Here is a 27571-nt window from a genome sequence, read left to right on the forward strand (position 1 = left end):
GCTCATTACCTACGCTTCCGCATAATTAAATTCAATTGCCCACTCGATGGCGGCACGTGTGTGCGTGTGTGTGCGTTGGCCATCTTCTCTGCTTAGCCTGGCTAAGATATATGCTTGGCGATTGCTTAGCAACGTTGACAGCACACGCAATTGGAGCATTAATCTATCAATTTGATTGGGGCATCTCGCTTTGAAATCATTTTCACTGCATTGACGCAGCCTCTGGCAGCTTAAAGTAGTATTAACACCTATCAAAAAGTCAATTGCTTGTGATGAGAGCAAGCTCAAGCATATTTATCAAGCTTTGGCAGCCAGACAGACAGGCAGGCAGGCCTATTGCCTATTGCGTTTGAGTCGTTCTCAAAAACTGGCCAGGACTATTGCAATGTCCTGCTTAATTGACACTTATTTATCATTCGTCTGCTTCTATTTATCTTCTCGAGCAGCAGCTACAAATTGAACATGGGATTATGTTTAATGTTGAGCAATTTGTCAACCAGACCAGCCCAGACCAGCACAGACCAGACCAGAGCGGCTTGAAGATGTTAAGAAATTAATTTTTTTTCCTCTGGCTGGACAGCAGGTCAAGCTAAAAATACGCAGCTATTTAATATTTGATGGCTGGAGTGACAAAAATATTTTGTGCTTGCTGTACATTGTTTAATATAATAAAATTACGTATATAATGAGTATTGGTTTTGTTTTTGTTTTCGCACATTAACTGAATTGCCTCTTGGCCTTAAGTTTACAAAGTACAAAGTTATTAAACATTAGGTGCAACAACTTACAAATTAATATCACTATAAATGCATAAACTTTTATAATAGTTATGACCGACAAAGATTGGGGTGCAGAGCAAGGGGACGGTATGCGGTAATTAGAACTCGGTGTGGAAACTATTAGCCGTGTCAATCATTTTCGATTGTAAAAATATCTCAGCATTGTCAGTCATCTGCAAGCAAAAGCGGCATTAATGAGAGTCAACAGCTAATTGCTGGCCAGCTTACCTCCTTAAGTGTTAGCAGCTCGTCCTTGTTCTCATCGCACAAGCTAAACAATGTTGCCGCCTCCTGCAGCGCATACCTTGGCGTCTTTGGATTGACATAGTTGAGCAGCTCGCCTCGGTCCGCCTTGCCATCGTGATTCTTGTCTATGATACGCTTAAACTCCTCGCGACGCTCCACTAGCGTCTTGGATATGAGCGACTTGCGCAGCAAGTCCTCGTCGTCATCCACATTCAAGTCGGAGAACTCCTCCAGTGTCAGTTGATCATCGCCGTCCTGGTCGAACTGACGCAACAAATCATCCACCAGCTCCAGCAAATTGGACACACTCGACTCCGGATGCCTGAAGCTCAAGTATTCATCTATGGTCAGCGTGAACAAGTCCGTGCGCGCTGCCTCCGTCCAACGCGCCTTGTCACGCATCATGTCCTCGCGTGCCTTGCGATTCAGCGCCGTGTGCCTAATCTCGTCGTGCTCATCAATATCCGCCGCTGTCATGCCGTGTTCGCGCAAAAAGTGTCGATGATACTCATCCCACGTAATCAGTCCGTCGGCCGGCGCAATGTCCACGCGTCGAAATTCACGCACATTGCTCATTATGGCCATGTCTATGTGCTCCACAATCCGCTTGTTTATATACACGCCCAGCTCCTGTATGGACAGCTGGCCGTCATGATTGCGATCGGCGCTGAAATACAAAACCAATTAATATAAAAAATTAAAAGTAAAATTAATTGAGTTGTATTTAATATTGAGTTATAGCCCGTCTGAACGATATCGATAGGCAGCAGCGGAAATGGGCAATAAAACAATGTTTTATGGATTATCAGCTACACAGTTTGTTTATTTTAATTGTTATTAAGTAAGTGTGGTGAGGGATTTTGTAGCTTGACTTTGAAAAGAAACAATTAATATTGAAATGGGTAATAAGTTGAAAGCTGACGACGGCAATGTGTGAAAAAGGTGTTTAATGGGCAATAAGCTTTTTATTTTAATTGAATTGTTTATTTTAATTAAATAAAGCGTCATTCCGTTTAGTTAATATAGATGTTGTATAAACAATTTGCTTAATTGGCTGACATTGAAAAGAAACAATTGACATTTGTAATTTTTCTCATGCAGTTTGATTGTAACGTTTGAAGTTCTGGTCGAGTGCGAAATTGGTGCTGCAGATTTGGCCTAATAATTTACATAAGGTCAGTATGAGTATTGATATACTAGTGGGCCACATTGCCGCTGGGTCTTTCCGTTAGGGAAGCCTGTCTAACCTAACCTAAGCCTATGGGTATAAAAATAATTTACTTTATAAGCAAATCAGTCATAATGCATATTTCAGTCACTTGAATTTAGTTCTACGATTCGTATCTTATAGTGTAAGGGATTAGGATAGTGCTCGATAATTATCCTTATCTTTATTTAATGTTGACTACAGAGTTCCCAAAAAAAGAAAATAATTTACTTTTCCAAATATTGTAAATATTGACGTATGTATTTTCAAAAATAAATAAAGAAAAATTATTACTCATTGTCAGACCCAGAGTTGTAGTAAAGCTTGACAAAAACACAGAATTTTAATAGGCCATGAATATGAACAGTTAGTAGTTAGAGCCGCTAACAGTAAATTTACTTGGAACTGTTTACCGTCAATAGAACATTTATATAACTACGTTAATTGATCTGGATTGCAATTTGTGTGAAAGGAACATCCGAAAAGAGTGTGAATGTGTTTAGTAGTTGGTACTAAATGTAAATGTTGTTGTCAGTTCGACAGAATTTAGTTAATGGAATATCGTTATTACAAATAAATTTATTATTGAAGTGGTGAAGCGACTGCATGTTGGATACGCACTCGACTCACACCTAACGCCCTATCCAGGGTTCTATATCATTGTCACAACTTGTCGGTTGGCCATTAAATTGCAATTAAAATTGACCAAAACAGACGCTGACAAAAAAAAGAGAGAAAAACAAATACGTTGTGATAATTGCGTGTATGAATTTAATGGCTATCATTTGCGGCTTTTGGCATTTAAATTTCATATTAATAATGTGACCGCAATGAGTCTCGAGTGGGCCCTTCCCCAGTTTGCGCCACATTTGGGGGCATTGGGCAGTGGTGGTGACAACCATTTTGGGCGCAATTAAATTTTATCTGCCCAACTGTCATGGCAACTTACAATCATCGACTCTGGCTATAAATTTCAATTGCAGTTTCTCTCGTTTGCATATTTCCTGTATATTTTTAATTGAACTTTAAGCTGATGGTAAATGCTGAAATATCTTGGGTAAACTTTCGAACTAAGCGCAATATCTCAATGGCAGGTAATCCACTGGCAAGTGCCATTGGTTATTCTATAGCTTAGGCTTATGCAAAATGCAATCTTTTTTTGTCTGCTAACTAAACCCCAATTCGCTTTAGTGAAATGTTCAAAGTACGCACGACAAATGCAAAAGTTTTTATTCCCAAAGAGACTGCAAAAGCAGCAGAAGCAGCCGGAGCAGCAGCAGCAGCAGCAAAACAACAACGACAGTAACAAAATTTTTTTCCATGCTGTTTGTTTGCGCTTCCTTCTGCAAGGATTTGTGTGAGTTGCCGCTGCCGCTGCTGCAGCACACGCCCCTTGGGTTACGGAAAACTCAAACTCTAACTGAGACCGCAATGCATATATTTTAAATGAAAGAAGAGAGCGTGGTCACAAACAAAAAAAAAAGAGAAAAGAATGGAAAAAAGGGAAGAGATGAACAAAAGTTTTGGCGTAAGGAGACCAACTTCAAATCGCTTAAGTTGCCAGTTTATTTATTTAAGTTCTAATATCTCGACTATATGCTAATGAAACCACTGTGCGCACAGCGGTAAGCCCAAAGCCACCAAAACACAAACAGAGAGGAGACAACACACAAATGTTGGCGACATTTTGTGCTTAGTTTTTGGGCGGTTTGCTGAGCTTAGCGTGCCGCTTACTTTGTTCCCAGCGCAATGTCAATTAATTAATGACCTAAAAGACACTTTAATCCGTTATAACTGACACCAGGCAAGCGGCATTTATATTCCTCACAGCCACTTTGCCACTTGCCACTTGCCACTTTGCCACAGCCATTGAGTGACACCTGCGTGTATGAAGAAGAACCCTAAACCACTTTGCTTACACAATCTCAGCTTAGCTAGTATATATTTTCAGGCCATTAAGATTTATGACTCGCAATTGCTTTACACGCCCGCAGGCAGTAATCAATATAAAGTTTAATTTTCAAGCAATTTATTACTCAAATTGTGTCTTGCAAGAAACCAATTTAATCAACGACATAAATTGATTTTGGCCAGTTTGCTATGCAATCGTTCAAATAAAATTCAACAGCAATAAAACTAATTTCAGTGGGGAGAGGGAGAGGTGGACTGCCCGAAAATCGGAAACTTTGTCTGTGCAGTTGGCAGGCTCGCACTTTGACATTGCAACTTGCTATTTATTTATTTTCTTTGCATTCCCAAAGAAAACTCTTGAAGTTGATTGCAGTTAGTTACAGCAAATTTGCAGTTAATAAAATAACTTTATGTCATTTCGGGCCACTTATCAAAACACACACATCAATCAGTGTCAAAGATGTGTTGAATAATAAATGCAGCACACCCCAAGGCGCACTCACACATGTAAACAGTGTGCACTAGCGATTGGAATATCGTCGTTCGTTATTCAGTCATAGCGACAGCAAAAGCAATTTTAATTGCATATATATTTTAATTCTTTATTACATGGAAAAACAGAAACAGTAATCTGCAAAAACTGCAATGGAACTCAAAATAAAATCCTTTTTTCACAGGAAGTGCTTTGAACAAATTCCTGTCAGCTTGCAAATTCTTTTTAATAATTGCATATTCATAATGCAAAAAAATTTTAATTTGGTGGATATGTCGACTTGACTCTTTCTTTGGTTTATGTAAAAGTTTAACTACAAACAAATTAATTTAATCGGGTTTTAACTAAAAGTTGCACAATATTGAATGTCGACGTAAAACTCAAAATTCAAATAAACATCCAGCATATTAATATTATCAAGACTAATATAGTTGGTATAAGCTTCGACTTGTCTAAAGGGCGAACTGACGAAAAGTTAAATTGAAGTCAACTGGACTATTTCAAATTTAAGTGGCTTATTGACTTTAAAAAATTCAAGAACAGCAAATAAGAGCTAAACTAAACGATTAGAATAAACAAATTGTAGTCGACTTATCGACGTTACATTTAAAGGTTCTTCCAGTTCTAGTGCAGACTGTACTTTGTTTAACTAATCAGTATTTATGTTCAATTAGATTTCGTGCAAAATGAAACGTAAAAATGCCAATGGGGGGCATATAGAAAGCAGCAAGGCTCGTGTTTACAAAGCCTTTATTAATATTTGATTTCGGGATAATACGCTTATGTATGTGTGTGGTGTGTGGGTGCGTGTGTGTGTGTGTGTGTTGTTTGTGTGTGAGTAGCACACATTTGGCAAATCCTGACAGCTGATGAGGGAATTTTTGTATGCTTTTGTGGTTATTGTGAATTTCTGATTATCGAATTAAAATGCAGCTTTATCAAATTGATGAAATTTATCAAATTGCTGCCGAGCTTGAGCTTGCCTTTGAATATTAAATTGCTTTCAATTGAAGATAAACACGTATTTATGTTATTTATGCAATCAAATTTGTTTACATTTGTTTAGCAATTCAAGTTACTTTTGCTCCGGCATTCAAAACAATATTTTAATTAATCTACACTAGAAAAACAAACTGGAGAAAACATTTTAATTGTGTTAAACTTTAAAACAAACAAAAACAGTTTACCAGCAATTAAAATTGGAAAAGAAGAAGTATTGCGGTCAAGTTCTGAACTTTATTTTTATGTTGAAGCCATTAACAAATATACGACTTCAATGAGAAAAACGTGAGCTTGTTTTTATGATATGTTGAAATGTGTATTAAATTATATGGAATTTTAGTCTTGTTTAGTGACTTTTTTCTTAGTGTACATGCTTCCACTTTTAAGGTTTTAATCGCCTTGCATATTTAGCTCGAACGCTTAGTCAATAAATTCTATAATATTTTCACTTTCCCTTTCGTTTTCGCTTCCTTGGAGCGGCTGTCAATGAAAGCAAATGAAATTCAAGCCAGCTAACAAATTGCGCTTTAGGGCTTTGCACCTTATAATGTTCAATCTGTGCGAAACATCCATCAACCAAGTCCAATACACAATGTTGTATATTGCCTTCATTTGTTTATTGTCATAAATTTTCCAATTTGTTCAGGCAACACGCAGTTGATTGTCTTGAGCTACACCACCCTAGCGCTCTCTCTCACTCTCTTGCACTCTCTCTCATTCTCTCTCTGTTTCTTTCTCTTTCTTACACTTGCTGTCTGCTCGTTTTGCAGCATTCCAGCGAGAACAATTGCCACAGGCAACATCGTTATGGGTAACAATGAAGCAGCCGCCAAACTAGCGCCAAATTATGAATCAAAGCCAACCCACTAACCCACCCACAGACCCACCAAAGTAACTTACCGTTTGAAAGCTTTTGCTAGTATTTGCTTCTCATTCACATTACTGGCCGTTAATAAAACTGTTTCGGGCTGCGGTTGGGATAATTTTCTACCCACTGTTAATCCTGGCGAGGCTACAGCCGCCGCCGCCGCCGCTGCAACTTGCGTCTTGCCATCGACTATGGCATTGCTATTTATCGAGTGCATGTTGCGTTGTCGTTCTTTCTTCGTTGGGGCATTGCCCAAACTGAGCACGTTAGATGAAAACTTTGACTGCTGTTGGTGTTGTTGCGCTTTTTGTTGCTGCCCCAATTCCTCAGGCTGTTGCTGCTGGTCGCGTCTATTACTGCCCTCATTGGTTGCCGCCGCACCATGGATTTGGCCCTGGGACGCCTGTGCTGTTGAGCTTAGATCCCTTTGCGGTTGCTGCTGCTGCTGCTGCTGCAGCTGTTGTTGTTGTTGTTGCTGTTGCTGGTGTTGCTGCAGCTTGTGGCTAGTGCCGTGCAATATGAGCCCAATGAAAAACATATAAAACAAAATGGCGCACAATGTCGAGCAGCGCAGCCAACGAAAGCTTTTGCTCAGCTTGTTAACGAAAGTCATTTTTATGCGCTGGCTTTCTTTCTTCGTCCTGAATGCTTTCCTGTCCGTCCGTCCGTCCGTCTGTCCGCCTGTCCGCCCGCTCGGTAATGCAGTTGCTGCACCTAGTGAGCGTTGCGTGTAATTTGGCGTAATTCTGCAGTTGCCAGCCGTATCCGTTGCTTATCCGGGCTGATTTTTCACTGGTCCTTCGCCGGCTGCTGCTGCTGCTGTTGCTGCCGTTTCCTGTCGCTGCCTCTCAAGTGTTTGTTGTACTCTCTGCCGTTGTTGTAATTGTGCATTAATTGACTTTTATGTGGCGCCTGCAGTGCAGCACACTCTCTTCTCTCTCTTTCTCTTTCTCTTCACCCCTCCAAGCCAATCGCCCTCAAATCTTTGCTCTTTATGCTCAGTTGCTGGTGCTGGAGCTGGAGCCGCCGCTGCTTTTGCTGCTGCTTGTTAACGTCTAATACCAATTAGTTGTGCTATGCATCGTTTCATTTGCTGCCATTTTGCTTTTAACGCAATTTTACATGATTGTTACGGGCATTACCGTTAGCCCAAGACATTGTAACTGCTGCAAGGAGAACAGAGAGTGAATTCAATGTATTTATTCGAGTGTGAAATAAATCTCTTAAGTGCTATCAGCTTTCTTTCTCTTCTGTCAAGCAGAGTCAACAACTAAGTTTCAAACTTTTATTGCAATTTATAGCAAAATGAGTAAGCAATATTTTTCGCTTACTGCAGCAGAATGAAAAATTAAATATTCTGCAAGTATTTAAAACGGAAATGCTAATTTGCTATAGAATAAAAGAAAACATGTATAAAAACATTAAATATGCTGAAAGTATTTAAAATATATGAAGCCTGTTCATTGTTGCTTTTGTTGTTGTTTTTTTGGCTCTTTTAACGCTTTTGTTGCGCACCGTTTACTTTTGTTTTCGTTTTGGTTTGTCGCATTTGCCTTATATTTTCTTATTGTTGTTGTTGTCGTTGTTGATGTTGCTTCCATTGTCTTTTATTGGCTCACAAAACCAGTTGAGCATCTTTTACTACATGCACATTTACTCAAAAGCATTCACACACACACATTCATGTTGGGGCAAGTCGCAGCTGTTTACTGTTGCCAATTTGTTGCTTTTGCCATTTGGACTGCGTTTATTTTATTAACTGCGTGTGTTTTATGTTTCATTTTCAGTCGCTTTTATATATTTTTTGCAGCTTTGCTGCTTATTATGTTCATGTGGCTCTAATGAAAGAGTAACAGTTGCTAAAAAGCGCAAAGTATGGGCCAGAAAAGAAGCAGCAGACAGAGAGTGAGAAAGGGAGAGAGAGAAAACTTTGCTAGAAATAAATTTTTAATGAAATTTTTGTGCTCAAACAGGCCAAAGCAAGTTGTCTAATGAATTCGCTGCACAGCGCTGCAAAATCTAATCCAATTAGCAACTTTTTTGTTATAATAAAACAAAGGACACACATTACACAAGCATTACTGGCGAAAATTTTAAAAGTAATTTAATTTTTTCTCATCTACTCATCTACTCCTTGCGCGCTGCTGCACAGATAGTGTCAATTTCAATAAAAGCTGATGATAAAGCAAAGCACAAAAACCGTGAAAAAAAAGGAGAAGAGCCGAGCAGAGAAGCGCACACATTAAACTTTATTGCGCAGCCATGAATAAATGAGGCGGGGTCAGCTGAAGTAAGGACTTTATGTGGCAGGATAAAAAGCATGCAGCTCAATTGCAAATCGATGAGCATAAATGTTAAAATGTTTGCGTTGCCATTGACAGAGCTGCAGGGCAGCATAACTAATAAACATGAATATTTATGAATTTTACAAAATTTCAAGTTTTTCTTATCGAATTCAAGCAAAATTTAACAATTTAATTGACTTGCAAATGCCAAAGGACCCCAAGCAAAACCACAAAACTGTTGACAATGTGCACAACGAAATGCCAGAGCAGAAATGCTGAGCTTAAATTAGCTCGGTATTTAAAGTCAATTAAAGTCATATGAGAGAGCATGCAAATAAATTTTGTAAATAAGTCTGATTCTTTTTGCATTTCATCCTGCTGTGCTTGTAATCAAGTTTCGAGCTAACCGCTGCTGGCCTGCCCGCCCTCCCCTTTGCCCTTGAGCTGTACGAGCAGCCATGTGTGTAAATTGCACTCAATCAGTGCAGAGCAAACAAGCCAGGACTAAAATGCAAAATAAAAAAAAAGAAGTAGAAAAATGCTGATTTGTTTGTAGCTCTCATATACGTTGAATGAAAATGCCGAAAAGCGCAATGCAAGTGCAAATAACAGAAGAGAGCGAGAGCGAGAGCAAGAGCGTGAAGTGTTGGGTGACTAGACGTGATCTCTATGCCTCGCAAGTAAATCCACAATGTATTTAAACAAAAAACAAAACAACATTCAAGCGCATGCATGCTATATAACAAAGCTTGTTTGCTGTTGCCTGCTGCGTGCTGCGTGCTGCTTGCGTTACGTATACGCAATGTGCAAGTGCAACAAAAGTTGCCATGACAGCAGCAGGTGGGTGGCCTACAATCTGGGCCAGAGGTGACATGTTCGTACATGCACAGCAGAGGCACAAGCCACAAGTCACACTAGACAAGGGCGTATGTGTGTGTGTGTGTGTGTGTGTGTGCGGGTCCTTAAAACTAGAAGCGTGGCAAATGCACAACAAAAACTTTTGCCTGCTGCCACTTGCCACGCCGAAGCGAAGCGAAGCGAAGCGGCGACGGCGTCTAGTTACAAACGCTCACTAAAATAAAATAGTTACAGCATGCGCTCAAGCTCAACGCTAAAATGTTTTGTTAGAGCAACGCTTTAAAGCAATTGCAATGAAATTAAATAACTAGTTGCTGGCGCTAAAAGTAAGGCAATGTAAATGTTGCTCACATTTTTATTTTCGCTGTGCTTTTTATAGCCACTAAAAGCTGACGCCCCCCTCAGTCTCTCTCTCTCTCTCTCCCTCTTTCCCTCTCAGTGTGTATTTGTGTGAGGGTCTGAAGCAGTCATGCAAATGCAACTTGCACTTGTCGCCCTGCTTTTGTTGTGGCTGCCAGGACAACGCGGCAATCACATCAGCTTGCCTTGCAGGCTATTTTTATAAAATTTACACGCTGCATATAAAATACAGTACAGTGAACTGTCTGTAGTTGACATATTTTAAAGCTATGCTAACGTTTCTGCATGGCACAATGCATTTCAAATTCATTGACAATTATCAAAATGTGTTCTTAGGCTCAACGGGGCGTATACTTAACAGAACCAACAACCTAGCAGTATGATTAATATTAATTGCTTTGCCAATTGCAGCAAAACATAATGCGATTAATTACAGCATGTGTGTGTGTGTGCACTGCAAGAAAAGTTGGTACACTTTAGTTTATATGAAGAACAAGCCTTAGGTTATTTCGTGTATCATTTGCTAAACATTTGAATGGTCAAATGTCGTTAAGCCCTTAGTTAGTTTGAAGCAATTTAATTCTAATGCTCGCCTCCGGCTGCAGGGCATGGGGCCTTTGTAACCGCAAAAACATGTTTTGTGTCTCAACCGGTTTAAATTAGCTCTGTCTCTGTCTCAGCCGCTGTCGCTGTCTCGTTCTGCTGCAATCATGACAATTGACCAACACATGCATACATGATTTAAATAGTAGAGCTAAACCAGCTAAAGCCGCAGACTCCGACCTACTACATGATTGTCGTTTTGCCAGTTTTTGTGTTAGCTGGTTCGGTATTTTTTTTTTCTCTCACTCGCAGTTGCATGAAAAGTGAAAGTGCACACTTGGGGCTTACCCACACACACACACACACACACATACACACATATAGTTACAGTTTTGCATATGTATGTTTATTTGTGCAACAGCATACTATATTCATCACATATATATAAAACTATATGTGTGTGTGTGTGTGTGTCTGTCTGTTAAGAGCGGCATTTAAACGTAACAGATACTTGAGCCCTGACACCATGAAAATGTCAGTGGCAGTGTGACTGAGCGTAAGTCAAGCCTGCTCTTCTGCATGCCAACGAAAACGAACTTCATGAATGAATGGATGATGAGTGAATGAATATAACTATGGGCATCTGTATGCATATGAAAGTACTATAGTATGCAACTGTGCAACAATGCAGTCGACAGTGCCGACTGTGCAACAAAATGCATGAATAAACCACAACTCAATTTGAATAAAACAACATTGCAGCGTTGATATCGAAGAGACAGCTACAACTAAAGTAGAACAGAAACTAGATCAAATAATTATGCATAAGTAAAAAGCAGTTCGGGTAAAGGTAAACGGGTAAACGGGTAAACGTTAATTAAGTTAAGTCATAGAATACAAAAACTGTTAACCCCTGTCGAGCAATAATTAAGAGAGTTTCATTTTAATTTAAAATTGATTTTCCCTATGACAAATGCATATGAAAATGGGACAGCACTTAACGCTTAGCTTGACAGCAGCACATCATACAAAGTGCTATAGAATGGGAAGTAATATATAAATAAATTATATTTATTTACATAGGATGCGCATATAGAGTTTTCAACAAACTTTAAATTGACAGATACAAAGGATTGCGCAAACAAACTCAACCTACACCCACATATAGCAATATATATATATACAGTTCAGTTGGTATGATAGTAGCGCCTTCCACCTGGCAACGACAACGTGGACTGCAACAGCAATGACAAACGTGCTTTTGATAGACTTGTTGACGACAAGCTCTGGCACTTGGCAGCTGTCAGTTACAGCAAAGGGAGACGCGGCAACGTCAGCCGCAAGTGTAAGAGTGTGTGTGTGTGTCCATGCTGGCGCCTGTAAGCCTCTCCGCTGTGTGTGTGTGTGTGTGTGTGTGCTCCACATGTGTGAGTAACGAACCAAGACTGAGTCACAGTTTTGTTACACTTATGTATATTTTATTTTCTTTTTTTTTGGCATTAATATATAATGGCCAAAATCAATAGCCATGATTTGTGGCAATTGCCTCAAACATTACGTATACAAACACACACCATTTTTTGTGGTTCAATCTCGATAATTGCAATTACATTTTTTGTTGCAATCAATTTATTAGGTTTATAATGCACAGTGCGTGGTTACAACAACAGCAACACTAAATGTAGACATAAAAAACAGTAAAAGCTAAACATATACAATACGTGTGTGTGCGCTATAACAACAACAGTTACAACAACAACAACATCATCATCAAAAAACTGGCACCGTTGAAGGCAACTATTTTGCACTCACTTTGGTTTGTTTTGTTTTTACGCGCGCGTCGGAGCTGAAACGATGACGAAATTCTTAACGTGTTTTTTGCTGCCGTAGGCCAACTCGCGTGCGCCAATTACATCAGCACATCCAACTTCGACCGTTGAAGCTTACGTACTGACGCTGACTAACGTAACTCTGTGTTTTGGCCAACTAAAGCCGACCCGAAGCTCACTTTTGGCCAACACGAGCCGAACAGCAACGGCACAGAAGGCGAAACTTGTGCGTTAAGTGCGTGGCTAAGGCAACATAAATACAGTTGGCGCCACATGACAGAAGCTGAGCTTTAACTAATTATTGAAATTAAAGATAACTAGTTTTTCGTGGCTACATAAAATACATTAAAACAAAACTCAAAGCAACCAACTAGTTCAGCAATGTCAAATGTTCAAAACAAGTACATAAACAAAAAGAAATTTGTTTTGATTTGCTGCTCTTGAAACTTACTTTTAAATTTAAATGGAATTACAAACTGGTACGTTGAGCACTCGATTTACTATGTGTAAATAAACCGCCTATTCGATATGTGTTGCTGCAGCTATCGGTGCGCTTTAGTATTTTGTTGGTATTATTTACGCTTGTTTGCTTTTCGATAACATTAGCTCAGCTGTTGTCTTTGTTGTGTATTGCATTATTTGATGAAAATTGTTGAATTTCTAAAAAATTCTTCGAAACTAAAGAGCTAACATGATTTTTGGTATAACAATTTGATCAAAATTATGCTTCTGTAATGCTAGAAAACATTTCGTTGTGTGTCATCAGAATCGAGATCGATTTGGAAGCCAACTCAGGTAAACTACGCACCCAGTTCAAAGTAAAAGACACAAATTATTCACATACATATTTAATGCAGAGACCGAAGGCGCAGTGTCCACAGAACATCCAACGAATCCGCGTGTACAAAAGGAACGTGAACGAGATCGCGGACTGCGCCAGGCCCGCGAAATAATAATAGAAACCTACAGTAATCAGCGTTGGCAGCGTGAGCTAAGCGCCAACAGAGAGTGCAAAATGAACTGGGCTGCTGCAGTGCAGCAGCAGGAAGGTGGAGCTGGAAGCTCGCGCGAGACAACACCACGTAGTGGCGATGAATTGATTGGCGCAGCTGCCTCCAAGTTTCCGCTTGAAATCGGTTACTTCTCAGGCAATCCTGTGGTGGAGCTAACAAAGGGCATTATTCATTTGTATAAAAAGAAGTGAGTAATAGCAACAAGTATTTACAACAAATAAATATACATTTACTTGCAGCGAGCGTAAAGCTATCAAAGAGGCTCCTTCAAATAAGCTGTGTTTGCTGGCTGTGCCAGCTACGCTTGATTGCCATGACTTGCTTAACTTTATAGCACCTTGTCATGCTGAAATAAAACATGTTCGCATTGTGCGGGATGGCAGTCCAAATCAATTCATGGTATTGCTAGAGTAAGTGAATACATATTAAAAATTACAGTGCAGATCTAAAGTAATTTTTTGTATATAGATTTCGCTCGAATGAATCGGCGCTGGAGTTTTATAAATCTTACAATGGAATCGCATACAATTCCCTTGAGCCGGACACTGTGTGCCATGCTGTATGGGTGTCAGCAGTAGAGCGTGGTGAGAATGGCATCCCACCGCTAGGGCATACCGAGCTGCCCACTTGTCCTGTTTGCCTGGAGCGCATGGACGAGAGCGTTGATGGTGTCTTAACCATTTTATGCAATCATGCCTTTCATGCCAGCTGCCTGATGAATTGGGGTGACTCTACCTGTCCCGTATGTCGTCATGTTCAGACACCAGAATTAGTCGAGGATTCAGTATGCATGGAATGCGAGGGCACAGATTCGCTATGGATTTGTTTGATCTGCGGTCATGTGGGCTGCGGTCGTTACCAAGGCGGCCATGCAGCTGCTCATTATCGCGCTACCAATCATACTTTTGCCATGCAACTGGGCACTTCAAGTGTTTGGGATTATGCCGGAGACAATTTTGTGCATCGCTTGTTTCAAAATAAATCCGATGGCAAGTTGGTTGCTTCACAGACTGAAAAAGATGAGCGAGAGGAAAAAATCGACTCTATGCAAATGGAATTTACATATTTGTTAACCTCTCAGCTGGATACACAACGTAAGTTTTATGAAGAGCGTTTGGAGAAAATGGAACAGGAATGGCGGAGCTTCAAAGTCAGTGCTGCAGAGACTAAGACAGAGGTAGATGAGCTGCAGCAGCTACACCAAAATGCGCTCAAAGAAAAACAAACCTTGGAGCGCAAACTAGTGCAACACGCAAACAAGTAAGCCTTGAATATAACCATTGTTTTGTTTTTATTGTTCCACTTGTATTTGAAGGCTCAAAGAAGTACAGAAGCAGCTGACTGATGAACGTGAACTGTCCAAGGCTATACAGACCACTCAGAGCAGCTGGCACAAGAAATTCAAGGATCTGGAATTACAGTATAACGAGTTTAAGACTAATCATGATAAGGAGGTCACTGATCTTAAGGAGCAGCTTCGCGATGTCATGTTCTTTTTGGACACGCAAGAGAAAATGGCCGGTACCGAAGTATCTGGCGCCTCAATCACCGGCGTTAGTAATAAGGATCCTACCAGCAGTTCACGCCGTAATCGACGCAAAGCCAGAGAATAAAACATTAAGTCTGTTGCATTAAGAACCTAAGCACTTACAAAAATACTTTTGAAGTAACATTTTAAAATAAATCGATATATATGTATGTAGCATCCTTTTTGTATTATTCGATTCTCAGCAACATAAATATACAACTGTCATAAATAAACTTAAAGTTTTGTTCATTGAGAAATAAACTTCTTTTAAATTGCTATAACTATGGTAATTAGGTAATCTTAGTTATAAATATCAAACCCCGAGTTCCTAAATTATTTTTGTTTTATGGATCTCGTTTCGCTAATTCTGATATTTCTTAATTCAGACATTACATTTTATTTCATTGCAATGCAACTTAAACATTAACATTTATTTATTTTGTACCGGACAATCGGTAGTGCATTTATAAGTTGGGTCAGGCAATTCTTTGTCATTAACTGGTTCAGCCGTCTGAAAGATGTCGAGCTTCTCTTTGACCTCATGCTCATTACGTTCAACATTCATCAAATATCCGGCCAGGAATCCGCGCATATCCTGCGGCATATGTAAGTGGAGTTGAGCAAATGCCCCAACCAATACCTTGCCCATCTTCTCTTTGATTTCATTAGCAGCCGCATCAACAACCTCAAGGTCTTTGCCTTGAGGCAACCACTCGTAGTTTTTAAGGCAACAACATTCACAATAAGTCTTGGGATCCGAGTCCTTTAGCAATTTAAAGAAGGGCTCTAGCTGGGATTCACAGCGCTTCAAATTTGCCACTTCATTGACAAAACGTTTGTGCATCTCACACATATCACGTTTGCAACGTGCAATGACTGTTGGCTCCTGAGATAGCGCTGCCGTGCGTTTAATATAGTCAACGGTGTTCTCCTGGAATGATTTAAACTTGCACTTCTCCTCATTGTAGGCTTGGAAGCATTGTTTGGCGTACATGAGAATACTGTCCCGACGCTTACGAATTTCTTCCAATCTCTTTGTATAAAAATGTTTCACTTCATCGAGACTGATGATGCGCTTGGTAAATTCTGATAGATCGTCTTCAGGTGGACATAATTCTGGCGTTGTTGTTTTAGTCTTCCCATCGTCACACACGTGTGACTTTTCAATTTTGTCTAGCTCGGCTGCAAGCTCAAGTTGCAGATTGCGTAGCTCAGTATTCAAGCGTTTAACATCCTGATCGTTACAAATTAATGTATTTAACATTTCACGAAGGCAACTTTTATGCGGATTTGGCAGCTCATCGGGACATGCGGGCAACATATTGATCAATGAAATGTTGAATAAAATGAAATGAAATATATATGTACAGATTTACTTCGTAAGCTATAATGTGAATATGGAATTTATTTCTTTGACGTTCAAGGCTTTGCTTCATCACAATACATTTAAAATTGCCGCTTTGTTGTAACAGCTGATTTTATTATCGATAACTGCTTATCGACAAAATACCAATTGGCTGTGTTGCAAAATACTTAGGTGTTGCAAAATACTGTAAAGCAAAACAATGGCAATTGCTTAAAATTTAATCGTGTTTATATTGTTTTTGTGTACAAGAGATGATAAGAGCTACAGGTTTTATCTAATTACAGGTAAGTGGTTGACAATTGATAAAAACCTTGATAGCTATATAATATGTGTTATTCCTTGTAAATAGTTTTGCCAATATTGAAGCATTGATATTGGTAGCACTGCCTTTGTTAGACCAACTACAATGGCTCACTCTCAAGGTTATTTCTCTATGTCTTTTATCTTACTAAGCACAATTTGCATAATTAATTTTGCCATTGGAGAAAGCAAAGGTGTCGATGTTCAAGAAGCGCTGCCAGGCAAGCTAAAATTTGCCCATGTGGTAAGTAATATGAGCTTATTGACAAAATGTTTGCTACCATATGGTGTTTTAGATTTTTCGACATGGCGATAGAATGCCAGTTGACCCATACCCTACAGACCCTTGGAATGATCGCAAGTACTGGCCTAATCTATGGGGTCAATTGACAAATGTGAGTAGTTGCTGCAATGTCTTGTAATCAGCAATTACTATTACTATTTATATCTTGCAGCGTGGTAAGCAACAACACTACGAGCTAGGCAAATGGCTACGTCAGCGATACAGTGCACTTTTGAATGCCACATATAGCAGGGAGGAGATTTATGTGCAATCCACCGATGTAGATCGCACGCTGATGAGCGCTCAAGCTAATTTAGCAGGATTGTATGAACCCGTTGGTAGTGATGTGTGGAATAAGGAGATTAAATGGCAACCAATACCAGTGCATTCACTGCCAGAAGAGGAAGATGTGGTAGCTATAAATACAGTATATTTTTAGAGCGCTTATTCACATTTTGCTATTTACAGATACTTGCTGCCAAGGCGCCATGTCCAGCCTATGACTACGCTATGAAAAATATGTTAGAATCTTCGGAGATGCAAGCTATGCTAGCAAAGTACAAGGAACTCTTTAGCTATATTGAAAGCAATAGCGGGCGATCAATTAAAACATTCTTGGATGCACAGTACATAAATAATACAATGTTCATTGAGACCCTCTACGGCAAAGCGTTGCCCGTGTGGGCACAAAAGATTTATGGTAGCGCCGATTTTACCGACGTCGCAAATTTTGCATTTGCCATCAATACGTACACAAGACAGATGGCACGGCTAAAGGTTGGCCCACTGCTAAAAGATATACTGCAACGAATGGAAAAGAAGACGACGAAGCAACTCAAACCTGACCGCTCTGTATACATATATAGTGCACATGACACAACAGTTGCCAACTTATTGAATGCACTCAAGTTGTTTGACGTAAGTTTCTTAATAAGCTTGCACCGAAAAAGTTGATGATTGAATTTTTTGCATACACAGGTGCACAGTCCACCATATGTGGCGTGTATATTAATGGAATTGCGCGTGGATGATAACGAAAAGCCCTCGGTCTCTGTTTACTACAAGAACACTACAGCTGAGCCCCAGGCCATGGACATACCTGGCTGTGGTAAATCTTGTCCCCTCAACAAGATGTTTGAATTGTATCAGGATGTGTTGCCAGCTAATTGGGCAGATGAGTGCAAGCTTTCTACAATGGCCATGACATATGAGGATGCCAACTTGGGCGCTGCCACAGGCAAGTTTTAAAACTTATGTGTTGTTGCATGTAAATGTCCTTATAACACCACCGAGTTCAATATTTTTCGTTTCGTATATAATACAAATACAAATGGCATATCATTAGCTTACTGTTTTGTTTTGATTACAAGCATATAAGAATAATTCATATTGCTCAAAATTCATTGAAATAAAGTTAAAGATCATTCGGAATACAACAAAATTAATTACTTACAGCTCTGTCGGTTGCAATCAGTTGCAGTTTATTAAACATTTTTCATAATTATTCTAGGTATACTCATTGTTATCATTGCCGTTTTACTCTGCGTCAGCTATGGCCTAATGATCTTCTATCGTCGCCGCAACTATAATTTTAATACGCCCTATGATGAAATGGCGTAAAATATGTTACAAAATACGAGCGCATCAAATTACATTTTGTGTTGCAGACTTTGTTACAAATTGTCTGAATTTATATAGACTGTTTTCTTGTTCTCAATTTATACATTTACATTATTACTCCATTTGTTGCCATGCGGATAGTTACAAACTTAAATTGAATGCATTTAATGTTATATGATGCGCACCTATGAATTGATGACACTGTTTTCTTTTAGTTCAAAGATAATGGAAATGAAAAAGCAAAGACTGTGAATAAGTTATCCTCATGTAAAAACATGCGTGCATTTTGCGTATAATACATACACACAAAATATATTAAAACATATGTATAAAGCACTTAAGCATACCTGCATTTACGAGTATAGGCTAAATATATATACATAATCGAATTACGATATCATCTTGTTGTATATTGAGAATATTTTTTGAAATCTAATAAAAGTTGAGCACAAACTAAATGAAAATACGCAGCGTTTTATAATATACTAAGATTTGTTTATTACGCATAAGCGATTTATCGACTTAATTATTGTTAAGATACAGTTAGAGAGTACTAAGTCTATATACAAAATACAATACGACTGTAGACAAGAGCGTTAGTCTGCTCAGAGAGCGTAATCGATTGAGTTAAATGTAAGAGGCTTACTCTAGTTCATCAATGTTAACTTTCAGATATTAATTGTTGTTTTATCAATTACGCAATGTCTCTCTGGACTAAGCTCCTGACGATAGAACCTGTTGAAGTATTTTTATTGATTTGCTTTGACTGAGTTATGGGTGTAGACAAAGATGTGAAACTAGATGAAAAATCTTGCAGATGCACTTCTGTCTATCTATAGGCCTTGTCGTCCGAGTAAATAATATAGGGCTGATGCTGTTGGTTCAGGCTATCGGCACCATCCATTCCCACAGATCCTGCTCCGGCGCCGCTGAAGTAGGACATGCGCGACATGGTGGAGTAAGCTGCCACCGCGGCAGCTTGTTGAGCGGCTGCCGCCTGCTGCGCCACCTGTTGCTGCTGATGGTGTTGCTGCTGCTGCTGTTGGCGCTGCGTCAGATTCTGCGAGGACTGGTGTATGGAGGCGGGCTTGTGCGGCAGCGTGGCATAGTTGGTCTGGTAAGGAGGCACGGCGTAGAGTGCCCCAGCGCCGTTCTTATAGTTGTAGGCAGCATTGTGGGCGCCCAGCTGCATGGCCGAGGGCATGCCCATCATGGCGGCGCTCTGCTGATACTCGGCATTGCTCATGCGCAGGCGTATAATGCAAATGATTATGATGAGTATGGCTATGAAGGCGACGACGCCACCAACAATGCCAATGATGAGCGTATCGTCGTTGCTTATAATGGGCGACTGCGCTTTGACCAGTGGCGCTTTGGTTTTGATTTTCATGATGGCTGGCGGCGGCGTGGGCTCAACGCTCCAGATAATGAGCGGCTCCTCGGTGGTGCTGCTGCGCGTCACCAGTTGGCTGGATGATCTTAGCTGGGTGGTGCTGCTTCTCAACGTGGTCGAGGGCATGCGGCGGGCATCGCAGGTGAGCTCATCGTCGCCCACCTCAATGAGCTTGCGTCCAGCGAGATAGTCCGGCGACTTGCAAACCAAGTCCGGCATGCCAGAGTTGGGTAGCCAGCGTCGCAAGGCGCGCGCATCACAGTTGCAGTTGATGGGATTGCTGGCCAAGCCCTGCAGCTGCAGGCTAGCACGACGATCCTCCAGAGCATTCAGAAATTGCGGCGCCAGTGAGCTCAGCTTGTTGCCTGCTACATTTAGCGTAAGCTGCGAGGAGCGTGGCACTGGGAACAGCAGCGCTGGCGGCAGCACGTTTAACGACGTGTTCTGCAGTTGGATAAGCAATTGATGACTCTTGAGACCGGCGAGAGTGCCTGACGAAATGGACTTTAGGCGCTCGCCGCGTATGCCAATGGAGTTGAGACGCGGATGCTTTTGTGGCTGCAGCTGCTCGCTGCCTATGCTGGCATCCTTGAGCTCAATGTCCATCGACTCCAAGCCAGGCAACAGCTCCATAATGCCCGCCAAGTCCAAGTAGCCCAGCAGCGGCAGATCGTACGCCTGCAGCTCCACCAAGTTGCTCAGAGGCTTGAAGGCATTCTTCTCAATGCGACTGCACTGCGGCAAGTGATTCAAGTGCAGCGTGCGCAGCATTTCCAGCTGCGCGAAGTTGGACTGCGAAATGAGCCCGAAGCTATTGTTGGACACGTCCAGCGCTTGCAGCACCTGTAGCTGTGGCCAGGCCAGAGAAAGTTCATCCAGGGACTGCAGCTGATTGTGTGACAGATCCAGCGACTCCAGCAAGGTGACGCGTTGGAACACCTGCGGCTTGATCTCGCTCAGTTTATTGTGCGACAGATTCAAGCTCTGCAAAAAGGGAGTTTCCAGCAGCTGCAACTGCTTGATGCCCGTGCCTGCCAGGTTGAGCTCCCGCACCGTCTTGGGCTCGTTCAGCACATGCTGCACCGCTTGCTCGGAGAGCGGATTGAAGGACAGATCTATGCTCTTGATGTTGACCATAATGCTGTCATCGCGTGGCAGCTCTCGTATGCGATTGTAGCTCAGATCCACGCAGGAGACAAAATATTGACGCAGCTGCAGAGCTTTGAGTGGCGCAAACTCGAAGCGATTGTGCGCCAGATTAACATTCTCTAGCATGTGCAGCTTGTTGCTCTCAAAGACGCCATCAGACAGCTCTGACAGCTGATTGCCTTCCAGATTAAGCTGCTCCAAGCGCACCAGACCCTCGAATGTGCGCTCGCCTATGCGATCCAGTCGATTATGCGACAGATCCAGTAGCTGCAGCTGTGTGGAATTATGAAAAGCCATCTCGCTGACCATGTCCAGCTCATTGTGCGCCAGACTCAAGGAGCGCAAGCGCGGTAAACGCGCAAAGTCCAGTTCCTCAACGGTCTTGAGATTATTGTAAGCCAAATCCACCAGCTCCAGGTACTGCAGCGAGCTAATGAGCTCTGATGGAAAGTAGGAGAACTTGTTGTGCGCTGCCTTAATCTCGCGCAGACGCGGGTGTATGCGGAACGAGGAGGGAAACAGATAGGTTAGCTGATTGTGTGATATGTCCAGCTCTTCCAGTCCTGTGCCCGTGTTGAAGAACTCGCCCTTGAAGGCAGACAACTGATTGCCATGCAGATCCAAACGCTTCAACTGCATCACATTGACAAAAGCACCTGCGCGTATGGAACTAATGCGATTATTCGACAGATCTATGGAGCTTATGTTGAACAGATTTAGGAAACTAGCATCCTGCAGCTCCTGCAGCTGATTGCCCGCCAGCGATATATGCTTTAGTTGCTGCTGTGCCGCCAGCAGATCTCCACTTAGCTGACGTATGCTGCAGTGGCTCAGATCGAGCTGCTGCAAGCGTGCCAGCGGCTTGAACAGCGCAGGCGACAATGGCGCCAAGTGATTGCCACTTAGGTTCAGCGACTGCAAATTCTCCAACTCTGCAAATAGGTTCATTGACAGTTCCCCCAAATTATTGCTGCTCAAGTCCAGGCCACGCAATTCAGGCAGCGCCCAAGGCGCATTACCCAAGCCTGTCAATCGATTCTGTGACAGCTTCAGCTGCATTAGCGTGTTCTCCAATCCCGCGAACGTATCTGCATTCACTTGCGCCAGGCTGTTGCCCGCCAGATCCAGCGAATGCAGGCTGCTAAACATTTGAAAGCTGCCTGGCGGCAGCTCACGTATGACATTGCGTGAGAGCGACAGCGTGCCTATATCGCCCGCCTGCAGCGAGCCCAGTATGTCGGCCGAGAGCGCTGCTACGCGATTAAAGTCCATTTGCAGCAGCGTCAGCTGCGGCAGTCGGCCCAAGGCACTGCCAGGTATCAGCAATATATTGTTGTCCTTTATAATCAGCGTTTGCAGACTCTGCAGACCCTCCAGGGCGTCGTCCTCTATCTGCAAATGGCAAAAGCAGCTGTCAACAAATAGTTTAAGTTGTAAGATTAAGCATACGCACCGTGCGCAACGAGTTCAGACTTAGATCCAAGTACTTGAGCGCATGCTGATCGCGAAATGTGCCTGGGGGTATGCTCGTAATGCTGTTGCGACTCAAGTCCAAGCTCTCAAGCGATTTCAACACTTGCATGTGTGTATAATCCAATTGCTGTGCAGAGAAAACAATTGTCAAACATAATTAAATCAGTGAAATGTGTAGAAATTTGCAATTAAAAATAAGAGAAATTTCAATTTATTTTACTTATGAAGTATGAAACTCAAATGCAATAGTTATTTTATATAACTTATTAATTAATTCATGAAAATATATAAAAATACTAAGACTAATAATGTTATTTTTATTTTATTTGCTAGAAATAATTGTTTTGCCAATATGGACAAGCAAGTTAAATAAAACCTCTAAAGTCTATTTTCTAAAATTAATTTCGGTTAAGCCAAGCCATCTATACTACATTGCATAAAAGAAAACTGTCTCCTATCGCCTCGAAATATTATTTTAATATTAAATCCCATTTGCTTCAAATTGTAATCAACTTTATTTGTGAGCTACATTTTCCATGAATTGCATCTGTAAGTATTAGTACTACAAATTTAGTATTAAGTTTCATTAGAATAAGGTAACCAATTCTGTCAGTATTTATAGCATTATTTTATATAAGCTTATTTATTACAACTCACCTGCAGCATATTGGAGGACATATTGAGTGCCTTGAGCGCTGTCGTTGCTGCTAACGCAACAGTTGGAAATTGATTAAAGAAATTCTCAGACAAGTCCAGTTTCTGCAATGTGGGCAGTCGCTCGAAGACGTCGCTGTTCAGGTTGCTGATGCGATTGCCAGCCAGCTTGATTTCGCGAATCTTTTGCAAGCCATGGAATGCCAGACTATCAATGCTGCGCAGCATGTTATAGCGCAGATCTATGATCTCCAGCTGTGACTGCGAGCTGAAGGAATCCCTCAGAAGCGTGGCTAAGACAAACAGGCAGAACTTGTTTAGAAAAGAGAGCTACTCAGCCACTTGGATGCAAAGCATAGTTACCTATATGATTTTGACGCAATGATAAATGACGCAAGCCATTGGGGCCGTTGAGTGAATTAACAGGCACGGCTGTCAAGCTGTTGCGATCTATGTACAGCTCCTTCAGATCCATGCAGCCCTTGAGCACGCCCTCCTCAATCAACTTGATTTTGTTGCCGGACAAGTCCAACAGACGCAGATTCTGCAGCGCATGCAGCTCGGCTGTGGAGAATATGGGATTGAGATTGTCGCCCAGCAGATTGTTGGCCAAGCGCAGCTCATTCAGAGTGTCCTTGAGGCCTACAAAAGCTTTCTCCGGTATGCGTCTGATAAGATTGTTGGACAGATCCAATTCCTCAATGGGCAGCTTGAGCTGACCCAAGGCCTGCAATCAAACACAAATTATATTTATAAACGAAAAATGATTTTATAATTGCGCGCTTACCTGTGCGGGCAGCGTTTGTTGGCCGCTGTAGCGTTGCGTATACGCCACGATGGGCGCACCGAACGGCAGCGGTGCGTCGCCGGGGAAAACAACACGGTCGCAGTCCATGGCCACTGCACCCAGCTGGCCAGTTGCCGCAAACGGCACCACATTACATCTGTAATTGTCGCCAATTGCAATGATTAACAATTAAAGCTCAAATGTTGAACACAGTTCGGAAATTGCCAACAACTTGCGGCCGCTGTTGCACACGTAGATTACAAGACAACACACTAGCCAGCAAATTAAAGTGTGTTGTCGATCATTTAGCTATTGCAAATTAAATTTTGATTGATTTGCCTTTGCTTGTGCAATTAATTTTGTTTGGTTTCGCTTTAATTTGTTGGCTAGTGTAAGCGGAAATGCGCTGTCTGTCAGTCAATTCACTCACAACTCACCTGCATGGCAATCGCAAGGCGGGACTGAGCTCCGGACATGGCCGCCAGGCCTCGCAATCTCGGGCCAGGCAGCACAACCAGCAGATGTATAACAACAACAGGCTTTTCAGCTGTCGCTCCACGCTGCCAACAACTGGCAGTTGTAGCCAACTTGCCATTTTTGTTGCTGCTGTTGTTGCTGTTGCTGCTTTTTCGCTGCTGCAATTAAAGATTTTAATTTAGTAGGTATGCTTTGTAATTCGTAATCATTCAAGTATGCGTACAAAACTTGTTTCAAAACTCGCGCTTTTTGTCTGTTTTGAGTTGCAGCATTTACCGGACTTGGATACAACTAAATTTACATATAGACAACGGGGCCCAGTACTGGGTCTGGCTCTCTATACAGAAGTTTTTTGGTCATTTCCTCTTTGTATTCGTTTCGCAGCTTAGAACTGTTCATTTGCATAGCAGCAATGCCCAAGCCAAGTTAAGAATGTTTTTTATTAATGCCTCTGGGCAGCTTTGATCTCTCTCTATAAACTCAAGAGAGCGCTTTTATCGGAAATATTAGCCCAAAAAGGTAATTCTATGATAACTAGTTCATAAATAAATTAGTCTACTAGTTAATACCAGAGTTTTACCATATAACTGTAATTCAAGACCGAAAGCAATCAAGGTTTTGAATTACTTGAAATAAATAAGTGTCATTTAAGAGACGCTTACTCTACAAATAGTACAATTAGTTTTATGTTAATTTGGTAAAGTATTAATTACAAAATGCCTATGGATACGCAAATTTTATTTTATTTAAGCTATTATTATGCTGATTAAATGTTTATAGCTTTCTCTTGGTCTATTCTTCTAAGTAATAATTTAAATTTCACGCTGTGATATAGAAAATTTATTGTATTGTCTTCTGTTGTTTAAATTCAGCACGTGATATTAAACCAAACTAATGTTCTCACTTTTTATTTACATTTTTTTTATTATTATTTAGAAGTCTTTTTGGATATTCCACGAATTTATTTAGTGTATTAGATCTATATCTTTTTCTATTAGAACTCTTTTTTCAGTGTAAGGGAGAAAATGTTTTGGGAACAAAACAAACTCAATTATGCATAATTCATGCCGTTGCTTGCTTCAATTCTGCTAATATCTTAAGCTAACATACACACATACATATGCACAACAGTCATGGTCGTAAGTATGTTTATAGTAGTGAGTACGCATTGATTGTATTTGCTAATATTCTTCGTTATATCTCACACTACGTTTGTAGTACCGTTGCATGTCCAACAGCAAGCGCCAAAAGCTCAAAAGTGTGTCTATGAGTTTTGCCAAGTATTTGTGCTTAACGGTCCACAGCTATGTAAAACGCTATTTGATCAGACTTTAATACGAAAAGCAAAAAAAAAAAAGCAAACAGCTGGTAGTGTGCATAGACTGGTCTGTAAATAGATATGTGTGCGTATATAAACATAAATTTGTAATGATGCTTATGCAAATTTATATGGCCTATAAAACAACGGACGGCGGCTTGCATTTCAACATCGACGTCAACGTCAACACATCAACGTAAACAGAAATGTGTGTGTGGTTTATTTGCATCATTTGGTCATTGAAATGCATATGCGATTTGATTTGATATAAAAAACAAGCTGATCCAAAAACGAGACCCCAAAATGAAACAAAACAACAACGACAGCGACAGCTTCAAGGTCTCGCTTGCTACATGGGCTTGGACTGCGACTGCGTCCACTTCTTGTTTTCTCACACACACACGCACATGCACACACACACACACACACACACAAATAGCAAAGGTGTGTGTATGCAGAGGGCGATTAAAAATACAACTTTTTGATGGGAAATATGTTAAGCACAATACGCTGGGCTGCGGCTTGAAACAATTTCTTGTTGTGTTTGTAACCTGTTTCTCTTCTAATTTATGTTTAAACAAATTTTGGTTTGTATTATTATTTTTTGGCTTACTTTTGTTAGCTGTAAAATTGCACGTCACCCGTCACAGACAAAACCAACAAAATGTTGTATATTTTTCTTTTCTTAATATTTGCTTTGTTGGGAAATTCTGCCGTTTTATTGTCGATTGCACAAAACCGAGAGACCCACTCACAATGTTGTATAAGTATTGTTTACGTTCGTTTGCAAAACAAAAAGAAAGCAACAAACGGCAAGAACTTATTTTCCCAGAGAAAAGCGCACTCACACACCGTTGGAAAAAGAGTTATTACACACAGACTGAGAGACGCACACACACTTACACAGTAGCGTTGGAAAAATGCAGACAAACAAGTAAACTTTGCGCCGCTTATCGGCAACTGAGCACGCGGGGGGTGGGGGCAGTGGCTCAAGAAAGGGGCTGCAACTGCTGCTGCTAGCCGCGAACTGCCAGGCGGGGGGCACAGAGTAATAATTAAACTGCGCGCTGGCGCAGTACAACTACAACAACAACAACAACAACAAGAGCGACAACAAGCGGATGAGCATGCGCGCAGAGACGTTCGGCTTGGCGTTTAATGCGTTTGGCGTTTCAAGCGCCGTCGCGTTCGCGGTTTCGTCTTTGGATCGTGTGCTCCACTTGAGCGTCGCGCAGCAACTGACTGCCTGGCCCATGGCTGCTGGCCACTGAACGCTCTCAAACTGGTTTCCCCGCGTCTTTTGGTACTAAAAATTCCAAAGATCGTGGCTCAACTTAACACTTGTGTATCGCAGATGTCTCTCGCTCTCGCTCTGGGCCTCTCAGTGGAGCCGACTCGTGAATGAGTTTACATTGTGTCTTTGGTCTTTTGCCTCATTTTAAGACTTGCTGCGTTGTAGTTGTTTTTGGGGCCGGGTAAAAGTTTTCGCCTCGCTGTTCTTTGGCTTTGGCATGCCGCAGAAAGTTTTGTTACTCCGAGTCTTTGCCCTTGCCCATATCTACCTGTTGTGCTGTGTTTCACTGATTGGCAAGTGCGCCAATTTACGCTAATGGGGTTAAGTCTTTGAATAATGCGACAATGGCAGATACGACGAGTTACTTTCCTTCACGCAACTAATTGTCAACTCTTTGAGAGCGAACGACTCACGTTGATCAGCAGCAGCAGCAGCTCGGCACGCACATCTGATGGCTGCATGGAGGTTGTTAACACCTGACGAACAGGCAGTCCATGTGTGGATAATCTCCACCCGCCTGCCAGCCAGCCAGCCA

At 41.3% G+C, this 27571-nt stretch overlaps 5 protein-coding genes across 5 annotated transcripts; 2 read left to right on the forward strand and 3 right to left on the reverse strand.

Annotated features, from left to right (window-relative positions):
* Positions 1 to 666: 666 nt before the first annotated feature.
* Positions 667 to 12485, reverse strand: LOC108601900 (45 kDa calcium-binding protein). The gene is made up of 4 exons (XM_017989877.1): positions 12365 to 12485; positions 6539 to 7672; positions 1008 to 1692; positions 667 to 952 (listed from the first exon to the last, which is right to left on the reverse strand). Exons 2-4 carry the CDS (start codon positions 7117 to 7119, stop codon positions 878 to 880), a joined length of 1341 nt encoding a protein of 446 aa, XP_017845366.1. The 5' UTR covers positions 7120 to 7672; positions 12365 to 12485; the 3' UTR covers positions 667 to 877.
* A 390-nt stretch (positions 12486 to 12875) lies between these two features.
* On the forward strand, positions 12876 to 15125 carry LOC108601912 (BRCA1-associated protein). The gene is made up of 5 exons (XM_017989890.2): positions 12876 to 13176; positions 13239 to 13581; positions 13634 to 13804; positions 13863 to 14654; positions 14710 to 15125. The coding sequence occupies exons 1-5, from the start codon at positions 13116 to 13118 to the stop codon at positions 15005 to 15007; spliced, it is 1665 nt and encodes a 554-aa protein (XP_017845379.1). The 5' UTR covers positions 12876 to 13115; the 3' UTR covers positions 15008 to 15125.
* A 162-nt stretch (positions 15126 to 15287) lies between these two features.
* Positions 15288 to 16296, reverse strand: LOC108602444. Its single transcript, XM_017990566.1, has one exon. It carries the CDS (start codon positions 16241 to 16243, stop codon positions 15353 to 15355), a length of 891 nt encoding a protein of 296 aa, XP_017846055.1. The 5' UTR covers positions 16244 to 16296; the 3' UTR covers positions 15288 to 15352.
* Positions 16297 to 16485: 189 nt separating this feature from the next.
* On the forward strand, positions 16486 to 18886 carry LOC108601635 (prostatic acid phosphatase). Its single transcript, XM_017989533.1, has 7 exons — positions 16486 to 16572; positions 16638 to 16832; positions 16885 to 16983; positions 17044 to 17283; positions 17340 to 17789; positions 17850 to 18108; positions 18382 to 18886. The coding sequence occupies exons 2-7, from the start codon at positions 16695 to 16697 to the stop codon at positions 18489 to 18491; spliced, it is 1296 nt and encodes a 431-aa protein (XP_017845022.1). The 5' UTR covers positions 16486 to 16572; positions 16638 to 16694; the 3' UTR covers positions 18492 to 18886.
* Positions 18887 to 18988: 102 nt separating this feature from the next.
* On the reverse strand, positions 18989 to 26965 carry LOC108604348 (protein artichoke). The gene is made up of 7 exons (XM_017993778.1): positions 26646 to 26965; positions 24385 to 24582; positions 23948 to 24104; positions 23524 to 23887; positions 23164 to 23453; positions 22487 to 22633; positions 18989 to 22425 (listed from the first exon to the last, which is right to left on the reverse strand). Exons 2-7 carry the CDS (start codon positions 24540 to 24542, stop codon positions 19321 to 19323), a joined length of 4221 nt encoding a protein of 1406 aa, XP_017849267.1. The 5' UTR covers positions 24543 to 24582; positions 26646 to 26965; the 3' UTR covers positions 18989 to 19320.
* Between the last annotated feature and the right edge of the window lie 606 nt (positions 26966 to 27571).

This window comes from Drosophila busckii, chromosome 3R (genome assembly GCF_011750605.1).
Source record: "Drosophila busckii strain San Diego stock center, stock number 13000-0081.31 chromosome 3R, ASM1175060v1, whole genome shotgun sequence".
NCBI classification, from domain to species: Eukaryota; Metazoa; Arthropoda; class Insecta; order Diptera; family Drosophilidae; genus Drosophila; species Drosophila busckii.